We start from the raw sequence: 17,476 nt of genomic DNA, 5'->3' as shown, positions 1-17,476 counted from the left end.
AAAAACACAAAAAAAACAAACAAACAAACATACATGTTATACTTACCTACAAACTATGAGGATCTTGCGAGCTACCCATTTTAAAAGTAACAAAATACATAAAAAACAAAATATACTAGACGAGTAATAATGATCGACAGCTGCTAGCACTGATCACGTCCCATAAAGCTGTGTGAAAGTCGTTGGTTTTGCACAGAGTAGCCCAGCTCCTCCTCTTCTTGGGTCCCTGTTTGCTGCTCCTGGCCCCTCCCTCTTATCGAGTGACCTCACAGTAATGAGCTTCCTATGGGGGCACTGGAGTAGAGTCACAGCTGTGTGTGTGTCCATTCAGACACGGAGCCCCGGCCCAGCTCCCTCTCTCCTGATTGGCTGACTGACTGATTGACAGTCACGGGAGCCAATGGCGCCCCTGCTGTGTCTCAGCCAATCAGGAGGAGTGTCCCTGATGGCTTAGACATTCGTGAACATTGCTGGAGAGAGATGGGGATCGGGTAAGTCATTTGGGGGGTGCTGGGCAGGCTGCTACACAGAGAAGGTTTTTTTTTTTATCTTAATGCATAGAATGCATTAAGATAAAAAACCTTCTACTTTTAAAAACTCCTTTAAACCTAAACTCCAGACATGTATAAAACACATACTGTAAATCAATGCAGCTGTATAATACATCAGTATTGAGTAGCCAATTCTTCTGGGGCTGAAGTGGTTAAGGGTGCCCTGAAAAGAGTAGCTTGTACCTTGAATCCCTCCGGAAAAATAGCAGTGTAATTCCTGCCATGTGATTGTGCCTAGGCACCCCTATGCCTTGACCCCGATAGAGGTTTTCAGCAGGGGTGGACTGACAACCCATGGGGCCCCGGGCAATAGGAGATTATGGGGCCCCCAGGCAATCCGAGATTATGGGGCCAAACAGTATACACACACACAGTATACAATCACACAGTATACACAAACAGTATACACAGACATGTTTCTATTGGCTGAGAAGGTACTGGAGAGGTGGGGCAGCTATAATCTTGGGATTTTTAGACCAAAGGGATGTCAGTAAGGGACATTTCAGAGACCGATGCAAAAATTGCAGATTTGCAGATTTTTACATACTGTCCCTGGTTTTACTGAGGCTGGCACCCTAATGGGGCCCCCTAGTGGCTCGGGGCCCTCGGGCAGTGCCCGAGTGGCCCAATGGTTAGTCTGCCCTTGGTTTTCAGAGACCACCTAAACACGTCAGATTATTATAATAGATGCACTCGGACACAGAAGTAGGTAACATAGCAGCTCCCCCCCACTACATTGATAAGGATTGCAATAGGCGCAAAGAAGTCCCCCAACTTCCATTTTATGTACTGCCATGGCCCCTTTCCTGGCGAGTACACAGCCTGGACCAACTGCATCCACCAGGTCTACCATTATATTATATATATATATATATATATATATATTTTTTTTTTCCCAGGTCTACCATGACAGTTGTATAGCTGGGCCCCCTGGACATCCACCAGGCCCTAGGTTCTTGTCTGGAGGGTATTATGGATGATCGGGCTCAACCTACACTCTGTAGAATTCAACATAAATGAAAACAAAAAAAAGTTAGGTTCTCTTTAAATTGCTTGCACGGTTCAAATTAAACACAAAAAGATCCAAGAAAATAAAAAATGAGCGGTCTAAGCCAGGCCGTTTAGACGTCTATGAATAAGGGAGAGATTTTTAGCAATAAAAATAAAAGGAAAAAAAAAGAAGAAAAATCTCAATTTGGAAACAGCTGCTCCCCTCACACCGCATAAAATATAACGGAGTGCGTCTGTCTGTGTACAATCGGCCTGAACAAAGCTTCTCCCCGGAGAGTGCAAGAGTGAAAAGATGCAGTTTTGCACATGCTTGCACAAAGCCTGCCAAGCAATGGGTCTAATCAACGCTGAAAACATTAGCTGACAATACAGAGACACACTGCGATCACTCGAGAGTGGCAGGGAATCTCTTCACCAATAAAGAAAGACATTTCCACCCGGTGGAAGAGACTTAACCCATTGGATGTCGGGGGCTTAGGATGGTCACTTCAAATACCACAGCCAATTGTCTTCCTAATCGTCCACTTCAAGATGTTCCTCATTAACTGCTTTAACCTTCAAATGAGGCCACCCAGCGTGTAAATGCAAAGCGAGAAGTCGTTATCATCTATTTGCCCTTCAGTCACCCTTGATGGAGCTGCCAGTGTTGGAATGGAAGGGTAATTTCTAGTAATACAGGGTAGTGCCACCTAGTGGCTAAACAACTGTGAAAGCTGACAGAACCTATTCTTACAGGCAATGGTGGGTTCTCAGCACAATACACATCCTAAGAACTTATTATAATGTTAACTAGAAAGCCCCTTTTTTTCCTTCCTGCTCCACAGTTTCATGATGAACTTGTACAGGCCAGATAACACAATGTACCTTAATTGGAGAGCTTTCACTTATTCACTAAATAAGGAGCTAGCAGGCACAGTGGCGTCGGCGGGGGCACGTGTAATAGCAGGTCCCGCCTTCTGGAGCCTGCATCGCTGATGGATGTCCTGCTGGTCCAATGCCGGGACTGCTGGGACCCCACTCGGTGCTCGGGTGGGCAGCTCTCCTCTCCTCATCATGGCTCTGGCTGCCTAGATTCTACTCTACACTGTGTGATGGGTGCGCTGCTGAGCTGCAGGAGGACACCTAAAGTCTGGTCAGGTAGGTGAGTGTAGGTCAGGTAGGTCAGTGTGTGTCAGGTAGGTCAGTGTGTCTCAGCCAGGTCACTGTAGGTCAGTGTGTGTCAGGTAGGTCAGTGTTGGTCAGTGTGCATCAGGTAGGTCAGTGTATGTCAAGTAGGTCAGTGTGCGTCAGGTAGGTCAGTATAGGTCAGTGTGTGTTAGTGTAGGTCAGTGTGTGTCAGGTAGGTCAGCGTGTGTCAGGTAGGTCAGCGTGTGTCAGGTAGGTCAGCGTGTGTCAGGTATGTCAGCGTGTGTCAGGTAGGTCAGTGTAGGTCAGGTAGGTCAATGTAGGTCAGGTAGGTACAGGTGCAGGTACAGGTAGGACAGCTCAGACCTCATAACTAGCGTTAGAAAGCAGCAAGAAATATGGAACAAATTACTTCATTGCTGTAATGATAGATCTTCCTTAAAAGACATGCATGGGAAAAGTTTTTTTTTTAAACCTTCTTACCTAGGTGGATGCTGCATCTGTCCCCCCGGTGCCTCCAAGACTGAGAACCGAGCAATCTAACACCGCAGATTGCTTGGTTCTCACAGCTCTCTGCTGTGCCGCTGAGAGGCCGAGCCGAGTGCCGGTCCAGGCATGTGTAAGGATCCCGACTCCATGGTCATGATCTTGCCCAAGCCTGGACCAGCTCTGTGACATCAGCAGACAGTGGACTTCAGCCCGCTGTCTGCTGAAAATGGGCCACAGGAGTGCAGAACGAACTGCACACCTGTGATCCAAAGAAGTACAGCCGTTTGGCTTTGGCTGTACTTCTCCTTTAAACCCCCAGAGGAATTCTTTTACAAAAGTTTTATTAACAAATAAAACATAACAAGAATATCCAAATGGTTGCTGGTTACAATAAATCTCCATAACAGAGAGGAAAAAAGAAAAAACAAATAAAAAAAAAAAAAAAATTCCCAACAGCTGAATATTACATGTTTAGCATGGTGTACAGCAACATGAGTACTAAGAAACGATGCAAAACAAACGCACCCAGAATGAACAATCACATAAAAGTAAATCAAAAGGACGTTAATGAAAATATAGTGCAATCTGTCGGGTTTGACTATTACCAACCATCATAACCAGCAAGACAAATGTGGGTCCTTCCCAAACTAAGTCAAAGGAAGGAAAGCACATATAGACCAGAGAAAAGAAGAAGTAGGTTAGAAGCAAAAGACAGAAGAAGAGTAAAGACGACGGATAGAAAAGACCAAGAAAAAAAGAGGAGAGAGAGTCCGTTCCACGAAGGGAGGGGGGGGGGGCGCACAGAACCCTTAGATTGACATCAAGCGACCATCAAACCTGGAGGTCGGGTTACAAGATATCCAGGGACTCCAGGTTCTAAGAAATTTGTTGTGTGTATCAGAGGTTAAAGACGTTAGTTTCTCATTAACCATGATGTCATTCATGCGATTCTTAACTGCTTCAAAACTGAGTACAGGAGTTTTCCAAGAGCGGGCAATGGTCAATTTTACCCCCAGAGGAATTCAATAAAGCAATTACAACACTTTTCTGGCAGTACTGACTCTTTAAATAAATGAAAGCATTGTGACAGTTTCGGTAAAAGATCCAATACAATTTGAAAAGAATCATCTCCAGGTCATATAAACTCCAAAATTGGCGTACAGACGAGCCTGAGTTATTGGGAGGTGTTGTGCATTTAACGTGATCAATGTGTTTTGTATTTACTTCATCGGTTGCTATGAAGCAGACCGCTAGCAACCAATGACGCAGGGCCACACTGGCAGTGGGTGGAGCCTGATGGTGAACTCTAGGAGACGAGTTCCCTATCAGGTCTACCCAATTTGTGAATGATAGCAGTGGGCAGATTCCATCGCCAATTCATATTCATACCAATAGCAGCTTTTGAATCCACCCACCTTTCGATGTAAGACAGCCCATAGATGATTCAATTTTCACACACGATCGGAAATTCCGCCAACAAAACTCCGATGCAAGCTTTTTGTCAGAAAATGCGACTGTGTGTATGCTCTTTTGCTGGCGAAATTCCAGCCAGCAAAAGATTGAGATCTCTATTTTTCGGTCGGGAAAAAGTCCTATTGCAAAAACGCGATCGTCTGTACAAATTCCAAAATTCCTACGCATGCTCGGAAACAATGTGACGCATGCTCGGAAGCACTGAACTTCATTTTCTCGGCTCATCGTACTGTTGTACATCACTGTGTTCTTGATGGTCGAAACCATCCAAGTTTTTTCTGACGAAAAATCCGCTCGTGTGTAAGGGGCATTAGGGTGGAAGGAAAGAAAAATCGCTTAATTTCCCCATTAACACAGTCAGTGTTGACCAGGGAATGCAGAACACAATATAGCTGCCAGCAGTAATTGCATGTAAAAAAATCCAACAGGCTGGTTGGAACCAAGTTGATCAATGGATCGATTTGAGTACAATCAGCCTGCTCATGAATGGATCGAATCGTGGCTGGTTCATATATGACCGGCTTTAATAACAAGGCAGGCAGACCTGATGGTGAACTAGTCAGAGTTCCCCATCGGAGCTCTACCCACCCAACAACTCATCTCTATAGCCATGCGCCCATCTGTGCCAAAGGTGAAGCAAGGAAGGAAAAATCCTGGACGGCCGCACACCGCTGAAGGCATCTTTATTGAAAGTTTAAAATCCAGGTAATAACAGCTAACACGTTTCGCACCACAAACAGATGCTTAGTCATAGCATGTGAAACGCATTGGTGTGCTTCCCTGTCTTCTATGCTTAAGATATGACTGTTTTTGGATTTTAATCTTTCAATAAAGGTGCCTTCAGTGGTGTGCGGCCATCCAGGATTTTTCCTTCCTTCCTAACTTGAGCAGAGCCAGCACCTGCAGGATCGTATAGGGTGAGTGTCTTCAACAGGTCTGGAGCTTTTGAGCTGCAATTTTTCTTCCTAAAAGGTGCAGTGAAAGGGAGTTGCCCTCTCCTTGCTAGCTATGCTAGGGGAGGGGGGTCCTGTTTAACTTCGTAGCTAGTAAGGAGACTGCTGCGTGATAACCAACATTTGTCTCAGCTACAAACCCATGCCCAAGATAAGCGATAGCAAGAGGGATGCAGGGGATGGGGGTTAGCCTTCTATCCCTCTGCATTCCTCTTGCCGCTGTGGGAGCAGGAGGGCGTCTTCTGTAACTATGTAGGTAGGTTTACAAAGCATGTAATTCTTTAACCACCTGACTTCCGCGCTATGATCGAATGACGGCCACAGCTCAGATGTGATTTCCCGGGAGGCCGTCATATGATGGCCTCCCCTGTGCACGCTCCCTGCGCGCGCCCTACAGGGAGCAAGCGGAGCGCACTGTAATCACCAAGTCACTGAGACACATGTGATCCCCGATCCGAGTAAGGGGCCGGTCCCGGCCCCTTACCATGTGATCAGCTGTCAGCCAATGACAGCTGATCACATGATGTAAACAAAAGCTTGGTGATCGTTTTTTTTTTCTCCTCACACTGACAGTGGAGGAAAAAAAGCAGATCACCGGCTTATCTTAAATAGGACATCGGTCCCAAAAAGAAAGAGTCATTTATATTATCAATGCCCACAAGTGCCACCTATCAATGCCCACCGCACTAGTGGTGCTAATCAGAAGTGCTGCCTATCAGTGTAACCAATCAGTGCCTATCACTGCCACCCATCAGTGCCCATCAGTGCCGCCTCATCAGCGTACATCAATGACGGACAAAAATTACCCGTTATAAAATTTTAAAACAAAATAAAAACATTTTTTTTTTTTTAATTGGTCTTTTTACATTTAAAAAAATAAATAAATAAAAATCACACAGGTGATCAAATACCACCAAAAGAAAGCTCTATTTGGGGGGGGGAAAAAAAAGATAAAAATGTAATTTGGGTACAGTGTTGAATGACCGCGCAATTGTCATTCAAAGTGCGACAGCGCTGAAAGCTGAAAATTGGTCTGGATAGGAGGGGGGTTTAAGTGCCCAGTAAGCAAGTAGTTAAAAAAAAAATAAAGTAGAACATTTACAGCTACTGGCAGGATCATCAGGTAAAAAAATTAGGGGAAGACTAAAGAAAAAAATAAAAGTAAAAATCTGAACTTTTTTTTATTCCTCCCCCTTGCCCTACTGGGTAACTTAGGTAATCGGCATCTTTCTAAAGCTAAAATACAGCCTTATAAATCAACCTTAGATTAAAACTATTCTGCATTCTTCAAGTACTCCCTTGAAACTGCTTTGGAATGGAAATTGTATCCCATTGTAGAACTCCTATGGGTAGAATTCCTCTTTACACTCCCCCAACGCTCATTTCTGCTCAGCGATGTGACTGGCTGAACCTCAGTAGCGCTCCCGCTGTCGCAGCGTTCCCGATTCCCCCGCTCCCTCTGCCCCTTGTTATCTGCCAGGCAGAGCCCACTATCGATGTCCTGGAGAGAGACATCGAAGTTATATTTTCTGTTACTGGCAGCTTGTTCAGCTGGAAACATTTTTATTTTTCATCTCTCCTGCGTCCCCCCCTCACACAATGAGCCCGGCTCGCTCTTGTCACAGTAACAGCCAAGAAAGTTTGAGCAATCTGCCATGCGTCTCTCCAGGGGACGTCAGCTATGTGCCATGAACTCCCCGGGTCTATCCGGCACTTCGCGCGGTGTGCTGTGCAGATGGCTTGTGCCAAGATGCCAGACAGTCAGTATTAGAGCGTTAACCCATGCCAACCCTTCACAGTGGGATAGGATGGGGGAAGACAAGGTTACAATAAAGATCTATCTGGATTGCGATATCACAGGTTTGGGGGTCTCTGAACGTCTGGAAAGATTAGGTCATCCGCTTACTGTGGCTAGCTTTTGAAAAAGGCTATACAGTATCTGTAGAGATGTAAACATCTATTGAAAGGGGATAGTAAACGAATAATCTTGCTAGAATGCAATGCCGGCCATAGACGGAGCGTTTTCCTATATATTTTTTTTTTCTATCCTACAATAGCTGCTAGCAATAACCGCATGAAGAATCTGGCAGGCTGGTTGTAACCAAGTGTACCAAATTGATCAACTTGGGTGCATTCAGCCTGCTAATGAATAGTTCAAATCTTTGCCGGTCCCCGTTGAACCAGCTATGGCTGGCTTAAGGCCAGCCATACATACTGTATATACACACCCATACAATAGGCTACCCATACAAAAAATAAATCAATATAATCAGAGCCGGTGCTACCACTAGGCAAACTAGACAGCTGCCTATGGCGCCTGGCCACTGATGTTCCTACTTTCTTCTCTCTGCAGCAAGCTACTAAGTTTCAGAATCAGCAGGCAGCCGCCGCTCCGTTCGCACATAGTGAAAGAGGCGCAGTGGCGTCAGAGGACTGTGCCTGTTTTCCAAATCCCGAATTAATGAAAGCAAGCAATCACTGATGGGTGCAGGTGAGGCTGCACCTGATGGGTGCGGGTGGGGCTGCACCTGATGGGCGCGGGTGGGGCTGCACCTGATGGGCGCGGGTGGGGCTGCACCTGATGGGCGCGGGTGGGGCTGCACCTGATGGGCGCGGGTGGGGCTGCACCTGATGGGCGCGGGTGGGGCTGCACCTGATGGGCGCGGGTGGGGCTGCACCTGATGGGCGCGGGTGGGGCTGCACCTGATGGGCGCTGGTGGGGCTGCACCTGATGGGCGCTGGTGGAGCTGCACCTGATGGGCGCTGGTGGGGCTGCATTGATGGGCGCTGGTGGGGCTGCATTTGCTGCTCATTAAACAGGAGGGGTATACATGGGCAGGGCAAAAGGGGTGGGGTCAGGGGTGGAGCCGGGGGGGACGGCAAAATGAGGTGTCGCCTAGGGTATAAAAAATCTTTGCACCAGCCCTAAATAAATATAACAATCAACTTTTGTCGAATGGGAATGTTGGAAAACTTTCCTTTTATTCAGCAGCTGCAGCCAATCAGCTGCAGCGCTGATGAGTGTATCCTGACAATAGAGGAGTGCCTTGCTTGTGTGGATGGGGGAAAGCATTTTTTTTTCTTCTTCTTCTTCTTCTTCTATTAACCCCATGGCTAATTGAAGAAATTATCTATGGCCAGCCTCAGGGGGAATTTGAGCCATGTTTGACAAATATATGGTTAGCCATAGATCTCTGCTGCCAGGCGCTTTTATTGGACACCTGCAAGTACCCAAACATTGACTGTATCCAATAGGATGCAGTCGCTGTTCTGCAGATAATTTCACATTTGTTTTTTAAATCAACTTTTGTTGAAGCAGATGGTGCAGACCGGTCACCCATGGCTCAATTTCCTGTAGATTCAGCAGGAATCTACTGAAATTCTAGCTGTGTACGGTCAGCTTAAACCAAATCTAAATCCAACAACAAAAATGTAATATACTGCTGCTTTTAAGTCCTTAAAAGGGGTGGCTGCCATAGTTTTCTATTTTCAGGCTTTTATACCCCTTATTTTCATCTGGTGATCCTGCCAAGAACAAAGTGACTGTCGCAAGGTGTCAACGCCCATCTGCTCCATTGTACCTTTGGAGGTACAATGGCGATTCCGCTCGACACCAGTGCTATTCATAAAGTGCTTCGCATTTTCAAAATGATTACAAAGCATTCTCTGAATGGAAGAGGTGGAGAGGCGGGGTGCGGATGTCAAGCTCTCCACCTCATCCAGAGAACTCTTTGTATTTATTAGGGAAAAAAAAATGCAAAGCATTTTTATAATGGTGTCCATGTCTAGCAGCCAAGCAGTCTGTGTTTAGTATTTAGCAGGGTGGCCACCTGGCATGGGACTCGGAAGCAAGGGGAGATCCCTGCAGTAGCGGTGTCTACATAAGTAATGTCCAGCTTCCATGGGCATCAGCCTGGTATGGTATATCTATAGTTACATTGGTCCAAGCTGGTCCAATATAGCTATGTATAAAATATCCACACCTGGAATTCTTCAGCTTTTAATTTGTAACTAAAATAATTAATAAAAAAATACCGTATTTATCGGCATATATGACGCACAGGCGTATAACATGCACCTTCATTTTAGGAAGGAAACTTCAGGAATTTTTTTTTTAATTTTAAATAAATAAAGAACTTTGAAGCAAAATAAGGGTCAGTGCTCATTAATGCAGCCTCACCATTGCCATCAATGCAGCCTGATCAATGCCATCTGCAGCCTCACAATTGCCCATCAATGCAGCTTGAGCAATGCCCATCTACAGCCTGATCAATGCCATCTGCAACCTGATCAATGCCATGTGCAACCTCACAATTGCCCATGAATGCAGCTTGATCAATGCCCATCTATAGCCTGATCAATGTCCATATGCAGCCTCACCATTGCCATGAATGCAGCTTGATCAATGCTTAACAAAAAAAAAAAAATATTGTATTTATCGGCATGTAACACGCACAGGCATATAACACACACCTTCATTTTAGGAGGGAAGTTTCAGGAAAAAAAACTAAAATTTTAAATAAAGAACTTTGAAGCAAAATAAGGGTCAGTGCCCATTAATGCAGCCTCACCATTGCCATCAATGCAGCCTGATCAATGCCATCTGCAGCCTCACAACTGCCCATCAATGCAACCTCACCTCAGATTACTGATGCCTCGAAGGGGACAGGAAGGGGTGGCAGGGCGAACGCTATCAGATTACATACAGCAAGAATCTCCTGTTTACTCGGCGGGCCTCTTTAATACAAAGTCCCGCCTCCTGGACCGGCTTCTATGATAGGCAGAACAGTGGTCCAATGCCAGCCCAGACGGGACTAACTATTACAGAGGCCGCCAAGTAAACAGGAGATTCTCGCTGTATGTATCTGACGGCGCTCGTCCTGCCCCTCTCCCCTCCTAGGCAGCCCAAACTGCAGTATAACACGCACACGCTATTTGTACCCGATTTTCAGGGTGAAAAAATGTGTGTTATACGCCAATAAATACAGTATATAAAAATCTAAAAAACACTTGAATAGGTTTTTTTAAAGACTGCTCAAGACTGCTCAAGTCCTGCACAGCGGTGCTCAGACTGGGAGAGGAAAAAGGGGTCTGTAACAGAGTACACATGGTTGTCACCATTTCTCTGTTGCTGCTCCTTTACTATCCAATACGAGGTTGGGGTGGTCCTTGACCAAACTAGAATACTTTGTCTGGAGCAGCGAAACGTGAGGGTCAGAGCTTAAAGCCGCCCATAGATGGTTTGAATATTGGTCAGTTCAGCAGGGAACAACCAAGATTCAAAACATCTATGGGCAGGCTGATTGTACCTGAGTCGATCCATCAATCGAGTTGGGTACAACCAGTTTGTCGGATTTTTACATGCGATTATTGCCAGCTGCTATAGCCACAAGCAATAATCATTGTGTTTTCATGACAGAGATGGCTCCCTGTGCCTGTGTGCATCATCTATGGCGTGCCGAAGTGTGCTGTGTCATAGGGGAAAGAGAAAACTGGCTGATATGAATATAAGATCACAGTTTTTTTTAATCTAGCAAAGCTGGCCATAGATGGATCTCTCTTAGGCTGGTTCAGCAGGGACCAGCTGAATTTTAATTCATCCACAACCGTTCCCACTTGACAGAAGGCGACCTAAAATCAACTTTCCAAACGAGTTTGTTGGACAACTTTCATTTGATCAGCAGCTGCAGTCAATTGGCTGCAACACTGAGCAGTGTATTCTAACAGCAGAGGAGACCCCACTGTTACAATACATTGGCACAGCAGGAAGATTCCTCCATCCACCTCACTTGCATAGTTGGGGGAATCAGCTTGTTTTTTTTTTTGCTGTGGCTGTTCAGAAAAAAAAAAATCCATGACCAGCCTTAAGCCTCATACACACGATTGGATTGTTGGCCAACAGAGAGCCAGACATTTATCCGAAGGGCATGTGCCAGGAACTTGTCTTGCATACTAACGGCACACAATTGTTGGCCAACAAACACGAACGTAGTGAAGTACTACATGGAATTTCAACTCTTGAGCGCCACCCTATGGGCACCTTCTGCTAATGTGGCGTTTGGTGAGCATTTATTCCGAGCATACGTGTTTGTACTTTGGACTTTTGTGTGACGGACTTGTGTACAGACGATACGAAAATCTGACAACAGACCATTGTCCGCTGAAAATTTACTAGCCTGCCATCCAACATTTGTTGGCGGAAAGTTGGACAACAATTGTCTGATGGATTGTACTAATGGTCAGATTTTAGGCAAACAGTCTTCACACAATTTCCAGACGAAAATCTGATTGTGTGTACAAGGCTTTAGGCAGGCCATAAATGATACAATTTTCTTGTATAATATTCCTATATTTACCAAAACCATATAATATGAGGTCAAAGCTAAACACTTTCAATTTGTTTTCAATCAGGCAGGCTCTTGCACTACATACTTAAAGGTAAATCTAAAGGAAACGGGTGGGGGAGGGAAAGCCATTCCCAAGAGATCGTGGTTTTTGCTACCAGCTATAACAGTCACTAGCAATAATTGCATGTAAAATCCAGCAGGCTAGTTGTACCCAAGTTGATTGATCAATCAACTTGGGTACATTCAGCCTGCCCATACATGGTTCAAAACTCAGCTGGTTCAGATTCGAACCATCTATGGCTGGCTTAACACCATACACCCTCTCCACCCCCCGATCATCGCTGTACTTACTGTACCTCCATGGGTGATGAGCTGTCAGTGCCCATGCAGCAGTCCAGGGACTTCACATTCCTGCTCTTCTAATTCTCTTCTCTGTGCAGTGCTCAGGGACAGACCAGACTGATTCTGATTGGTCAGTGCCTGCACAGACAATCGCTCCGGTCCATCCCAGAAGCACAGCACAGAAAAGTGGGAGATGTCAAATTCGTGGACTGCTGGACTGGTTGCATGGGCACTGACAGCTCAGCATTGCCAGAAATACAGTGGAGATTTGGGTGTGCGAAAGATTTCCCCCCTTAATGACCAGGCCTTTTTTTGCGATACAGCACTGTGTCGCTTTAACTGACAATTGCGCGGTCGTGCGACGTTGTACCCCAAAAAAATTTACGTCCTTTTTTTCCCACAAATAGAGCTTTAATTTTGTGGTATTTGATCACCTCTGCGTTTTTATTTTTTGCACTATAAACAAAAAAAGTGTGACAATTTAAAAAAAAAAAAAAAAAAAAAAGTACTTTTTGCTAGAATAAATATCCCCCAAAAACGTATATATAAAAAAAACATTTTTTTTTACTCCTACCACTTTTAGGCTGATATGTATTCTTCTACATATTTTTGGTAAAAAAATAAAATAAATAAATAAAAACAACAAAACAAAAAAATAAATAAATAAATTGCAATAAGCATATATTGATTGGTTTGTGCAAAAGTTATAGCATCTACAAAAATCACTGACATGTTTGGGGGGGGAAAAAAAACAAACATTCTTTTTTACTTTTTGCTATAATAAATATCCACCCCAAAAAAAAAAAAAAAAAAAAAATAAGGAAAAAATTAATTTTTTTCATCAGTTTAGCCCAATATGCATTCTCCTACATATTTTTGGTAAAAAGAAAAAAAAAATCGAAATGAGCGGATATCGATTGGTTTGCGCAAAAGTTATAGCATCTACAAAATAGGGGATATATTTATGGCAATTTTTATTATTAATTTCTTTTTTTTACTAGTACCCCAATTCCCCGAAAATAAATAAGACCTAGCGTGATTGTCGTTGATAGCTGAAATATAAGCCCTCCCCCCCAAATAAGCCCTACCCCATTTCCCCAAAAATAAGCCCTTCTCTGAAAATAAGACCCACAAGGACTTTAACTAGGGCTTATTTAGGGGGTAGGGCTTATATCGCAGCCATCACCGACAGCCTCGCTAGGTCTTATTTTCAGGGAAACAGGGTAATGGCGGGTGATCAGCAATTTTTACAGGATTGCGACATTGCGGTGGACAGATCAGACACTTTTTTGGGACCAGTGACATTTATATATCTATCAGTGCTATAAAAATGCACTGATTACTGTATAAATGACACTGGCAGGGAAAGGGGCTAACACTAGCGGTAATCAACGGGTTAAATTTGTTCCCTGGGAGGTGTTTCTAACTGTGGGGGGATGGGACTAACTGGAGAAGGAGAACGATTGCTGTTCCTGATCACTAGGAACAGCAGATCTCTCTCTACTCCCCTGTCAGAACGGGGATCTGTTTGTTTACATTGACAGATCCCCGTTCTGGCTCCCTGTGGAGCGATCGCGGGTGGCTGACGGACATCGCAGCCCCCAGCCACGCCCATCATGCTACCCCGCGTGCGCCTGATATATTTGTAAAAAGTCAGTTAATGTAAACCTCTCCCTTTCCCATTCATCAAACACCATGGCTAAAGCTATTACACTAAATGGTACGATGATCATTCCGCCAACACAACTTACTTGACTTTTTGAATCCAGATACAGTAGTCTGTAGTATACAGATCATTGAGAATGTACGCAGGGTCGTTTTCTTGAAAGATTGAGTGGATATCCAACAAGCACTTGAGTACCGCAGCCTTGCCTAGAAGTTTGGAAATAACAGAAGAAGTTATATAAGTCACCCAACCAAACGTAAGACGTTTTAAGAGTTTTAATTGATCTTGTGTGTTAAATCGATCCTGCTAAACACAGCATAGCCAAAAAACACCAAGGACAAAATCAGTGCCATCCCCATTTATGGGAATATCTACAGAGAAGTACAAAGAAGGAGAATGCTGATCTTTACCATCACATCCCAAAAAGCACAGAACTCGGGGTTGCCTTAAACCAGCACTGTGCTAAAATAACAATGCAAAGCAAATAGCGGAGCCCCAGCAAAGACTGGCAGCATGGGCAGCAGGCACTAACACTGTTTTTTGTAGGGGATAAGTTATGTTCACATTTTTATTTTAGCAATAGAACAGCTTTAACTACTTCAGCCCCGGAAGATTTTACCCCCTTCCTGACCAGTGCACTTTTTGCAATTCGCTTTTACTGACAATTGCGCGCTCGTGCGACGTTGCACCCAAACACAATCAACGTCCTTTTTTTTCCCACAAATAGAGATTTATTTTGGTGGTATTTGATCACCTCTGCGGTTTTTATTTTTTGCACTATAAACAAAAAAATGCAACAATTTAAAAAAAAAAAAAAAAGCTATATTTTTTACTTTTTGCTATAATAAATATCCCCCAAAATATATATAAAAAAAACATTTTTTTTCTCAGTTTAGGCTGATATGTATTCTTCTACATATTTTTGGTAAAAAAAACAAAACGCAATAAGCATATATTGATTGGTTTGCGCAAAAGTTATAGATTCTACAAAAAATAGGGGATAGGTTTATGGCATTTTTATTATTAATTTTTTTTTTTTTTTTTTTTACTAGTAATGGCAGCGATCTGCAATTTTTATTGTGACTGCGACATTATGGCGAACACATCGGACAATTTTGACACATTTTTGGGACCACTGGCATTTATATGGCAATCAGTGCTATAAAAATGCACGGATTACTGTAAAAATGTCACTGGCAGGGAAGGGGTTAACATTAGGGGGTGATCAAGGGGTTAATTGTGTTCCCTGCTATGTGTTCTAAATGAAGGGGGGGTGGGACTTGCTAGGGTTAGAGATAGTTTGGTGTTCATACTTTGTCTGAACACACAATCAGTTTCTTCTCCCCTCAGAGAACCGGGATCTGTGTGTTTAGACACAGATCCCAGTTCTCACCGCGTCAGGAGCGATCACGGGAGCCTGGCACTCGCATCGGGTCCGGGGTGGCGAGCAGTGGGCGAGCGTGTGCCCCTAGTGGCCACAGGGCGAAGCGACGTAAGGTAACGTTGTTTCACCCAGCCGTGTCATTCTGCCGCAGTACAACTGCGGCGGCTGGTCGACAAGTGGTTAAAGAGTAACTCCACTTTTGTTGAGAAAAAAACATTCCCCTGGGTGATCTATGTACATTGCAGGGTTTTTAACAAACTTTGTTTCAGATTCCTACCTTTTGCTATTCTGAAGATATAGTTGTTTGTCTGTGTCCATGTGTACAGTGAACCTGTAAGCCCTTGTACACACGGTCGGACATTCTGACAACCAAATCCGTTGGATTTTGTCCGAAACTGTTGCATACACACGGTTGGACAAAGTTGTCAGAAAATCCGATTGTACATAACGTGATGACGTTATTTCGTTAGGACGGGACTACGTTCAGGCTAGTAGCCAATAGCTTTGGTCTAGGAATTTGATCTGAGCATGCGTGGTACTTTGTCCATCAGAGTAGGCTACACATGATCGGAGTATATCCGATCGGATCATGTTGTCTGAAAATTTTACGGACAAGTTGGAAAACTTGGTCCATCGGATACTCCGACGGAAACAGTCCGATGGAGACCACACACAGTCGGATTATTCAACAAAACGGTCCGATAGGACACATTCCGTCTGAATCTCGGACTGTGTGTACAAGGGCTAAGGGATTGTTTTTAGAATTATCAATCAGCTGCTGCAACTGCAGGGCTCTAATGAGGAAACTGGCATGGTCGGCATCCCTTTAAATGTGATTTCCCATTGGGAGCATCTCACCAGTGCAGGGGGTGACAAAGATCGGACTTGTATCTCAGTGCAGACGTGGGAAAATAACACAAGCAGGAAAGTACATTTTCAGGGGGTGTTCTGTATATCATCTGTGTACAGGTAGCCATATTGTGTTGCATTTTACAGAAAATGACAGAGCTCCAGACTGAAAAGGAAAGGTCATTTTTAATAACATTCACTTACAATATGATTTGTGTCCGAATTGTATACGCTAGAATTTTTATTTGCCCATTTTTTTCCCCCCCATTAAAGTGGAGTTACCTGGCACAAAAACTTTTATTAAATAAATTCCTCTACAGCCACAGAGGATATAAAGCCACTTTGTGTGTACCAAACCCCTTTGCAAACCCAGATATTAACATAATAAATAATAAAAGTAGAAGCGACATCATCACTGTGATGTCCATAGCCTGTGCAGAGAGCAGAGCTGTGGGAGGGACCCAGGAGGCTCCACCCACTACAGGCTGCTGCAGAAAACTACATGAGGGGGGCGGAGACAAGACCAGTGACCCTGCACAAATAGAGAGAGCAGCAGTGACCGGTCTTTATTACAGGAAGCCAAAGCTTTTATACCGAATTCCTGAACAGATATGGAAGAAATACACAAAGCACACCAAGACTCTTGTATTTAGACAATACTTGCCTTTCCCAGAGTTCAGCAGTAAAAGATCAGCAGACACCTTAAAAGTTTCCCAGCCTGAGAATGGAAAGCATAACCAAGACAAAACTAAATTCCCAGCCCTTTCCAGTCGGCTGGACAGCATCTGCACCCAATCAGATGCAGCCGCTGTTTGGGTATTCAGAAAACAGCGGGTGCCAGCTGTCAGAATGCAATTAGACTATCTGTGCTGTATAGCATCAGACTGTATAGATTTAACTTGCCCATACACTATACAATTGGAACATTTGTTTATATGAGAGAGTGGAGCACTGGTGAGCTGTTGCATACATTATGTTACTTATAGACACTTAGACCTCAGTTGTATCAAGCCCAACTCCAGGAAACAAAAAAAAATTATCCCTTGCTTTGGGGCTATGCCCACACTGCAAAGGTTATTGCTCCTTTAGGTTTAGTGGACATAAAAAAGAAAATCTCCTTGCCACCTGCAGGGGGAGCTGAGGATTGGGTAAGGAAAAATGCAAAACTCCCCTAATTGAAAAGAGCAGTTAACCCTTGCAGCTCAGGCACAGCCCCACTGCAAGGGATCATTTTTATGTTTCCTAGAGCTGGGCTTTAAAGTGATTGTAAACCTCAGGCATGAAAT

General features: G+C 44.1%; 1 protein-coding gene across 3 annotated transcripts in view; it reads right to left on the bottom strand.

Annotated features, from left to right (window-relative positions):
• SHQ1 (SHQ1, H/ACA ribonucleoprotein assembly factor) overlaps positions 1-17,476 on the bottom strand; it is a 147,986-nt gene that overhangs the window by 41,861 nt on the left and 88,649 nt on the right. For all 3 annotated transcript variants that reach the window (XM_077451830.1, XM_077451829.1, XM_077451831.1), the window contains exon 11: positions 14,043-14,163. In XM_077451830.1, coding sequence (XP_077307956.1) covers positions 14,043-14,163 — 121 coding nt within the window. The remainder of the gene's footprint in view (positions 1-14,042; positions 14,164-17,476) is intronic.

Source organism: Lithobates pipiens, unplaced genomic scaffold (genome assembly GCF_037356315.1).
Source record: "Lithobates pipiens isolate NorthernLeopardFrog02 unplaced genomic scaffold, aLitPip1_a1.2 Scaffold_23, whole genome shotgun sequence".
In the NCBI taxonomy this organism is placed as follows: domain Eukaryota; kingdom Metazoa; phylum Chordata; class Amphibia; order Anura; family Ranidae; genus Lithobates; species Lithobates pipiens.
The sequence above is the reverse complement of the archived record's forward strand: the minus strand, read 5'-3'. Positions and strand labels throughout refer to the sequence as shown.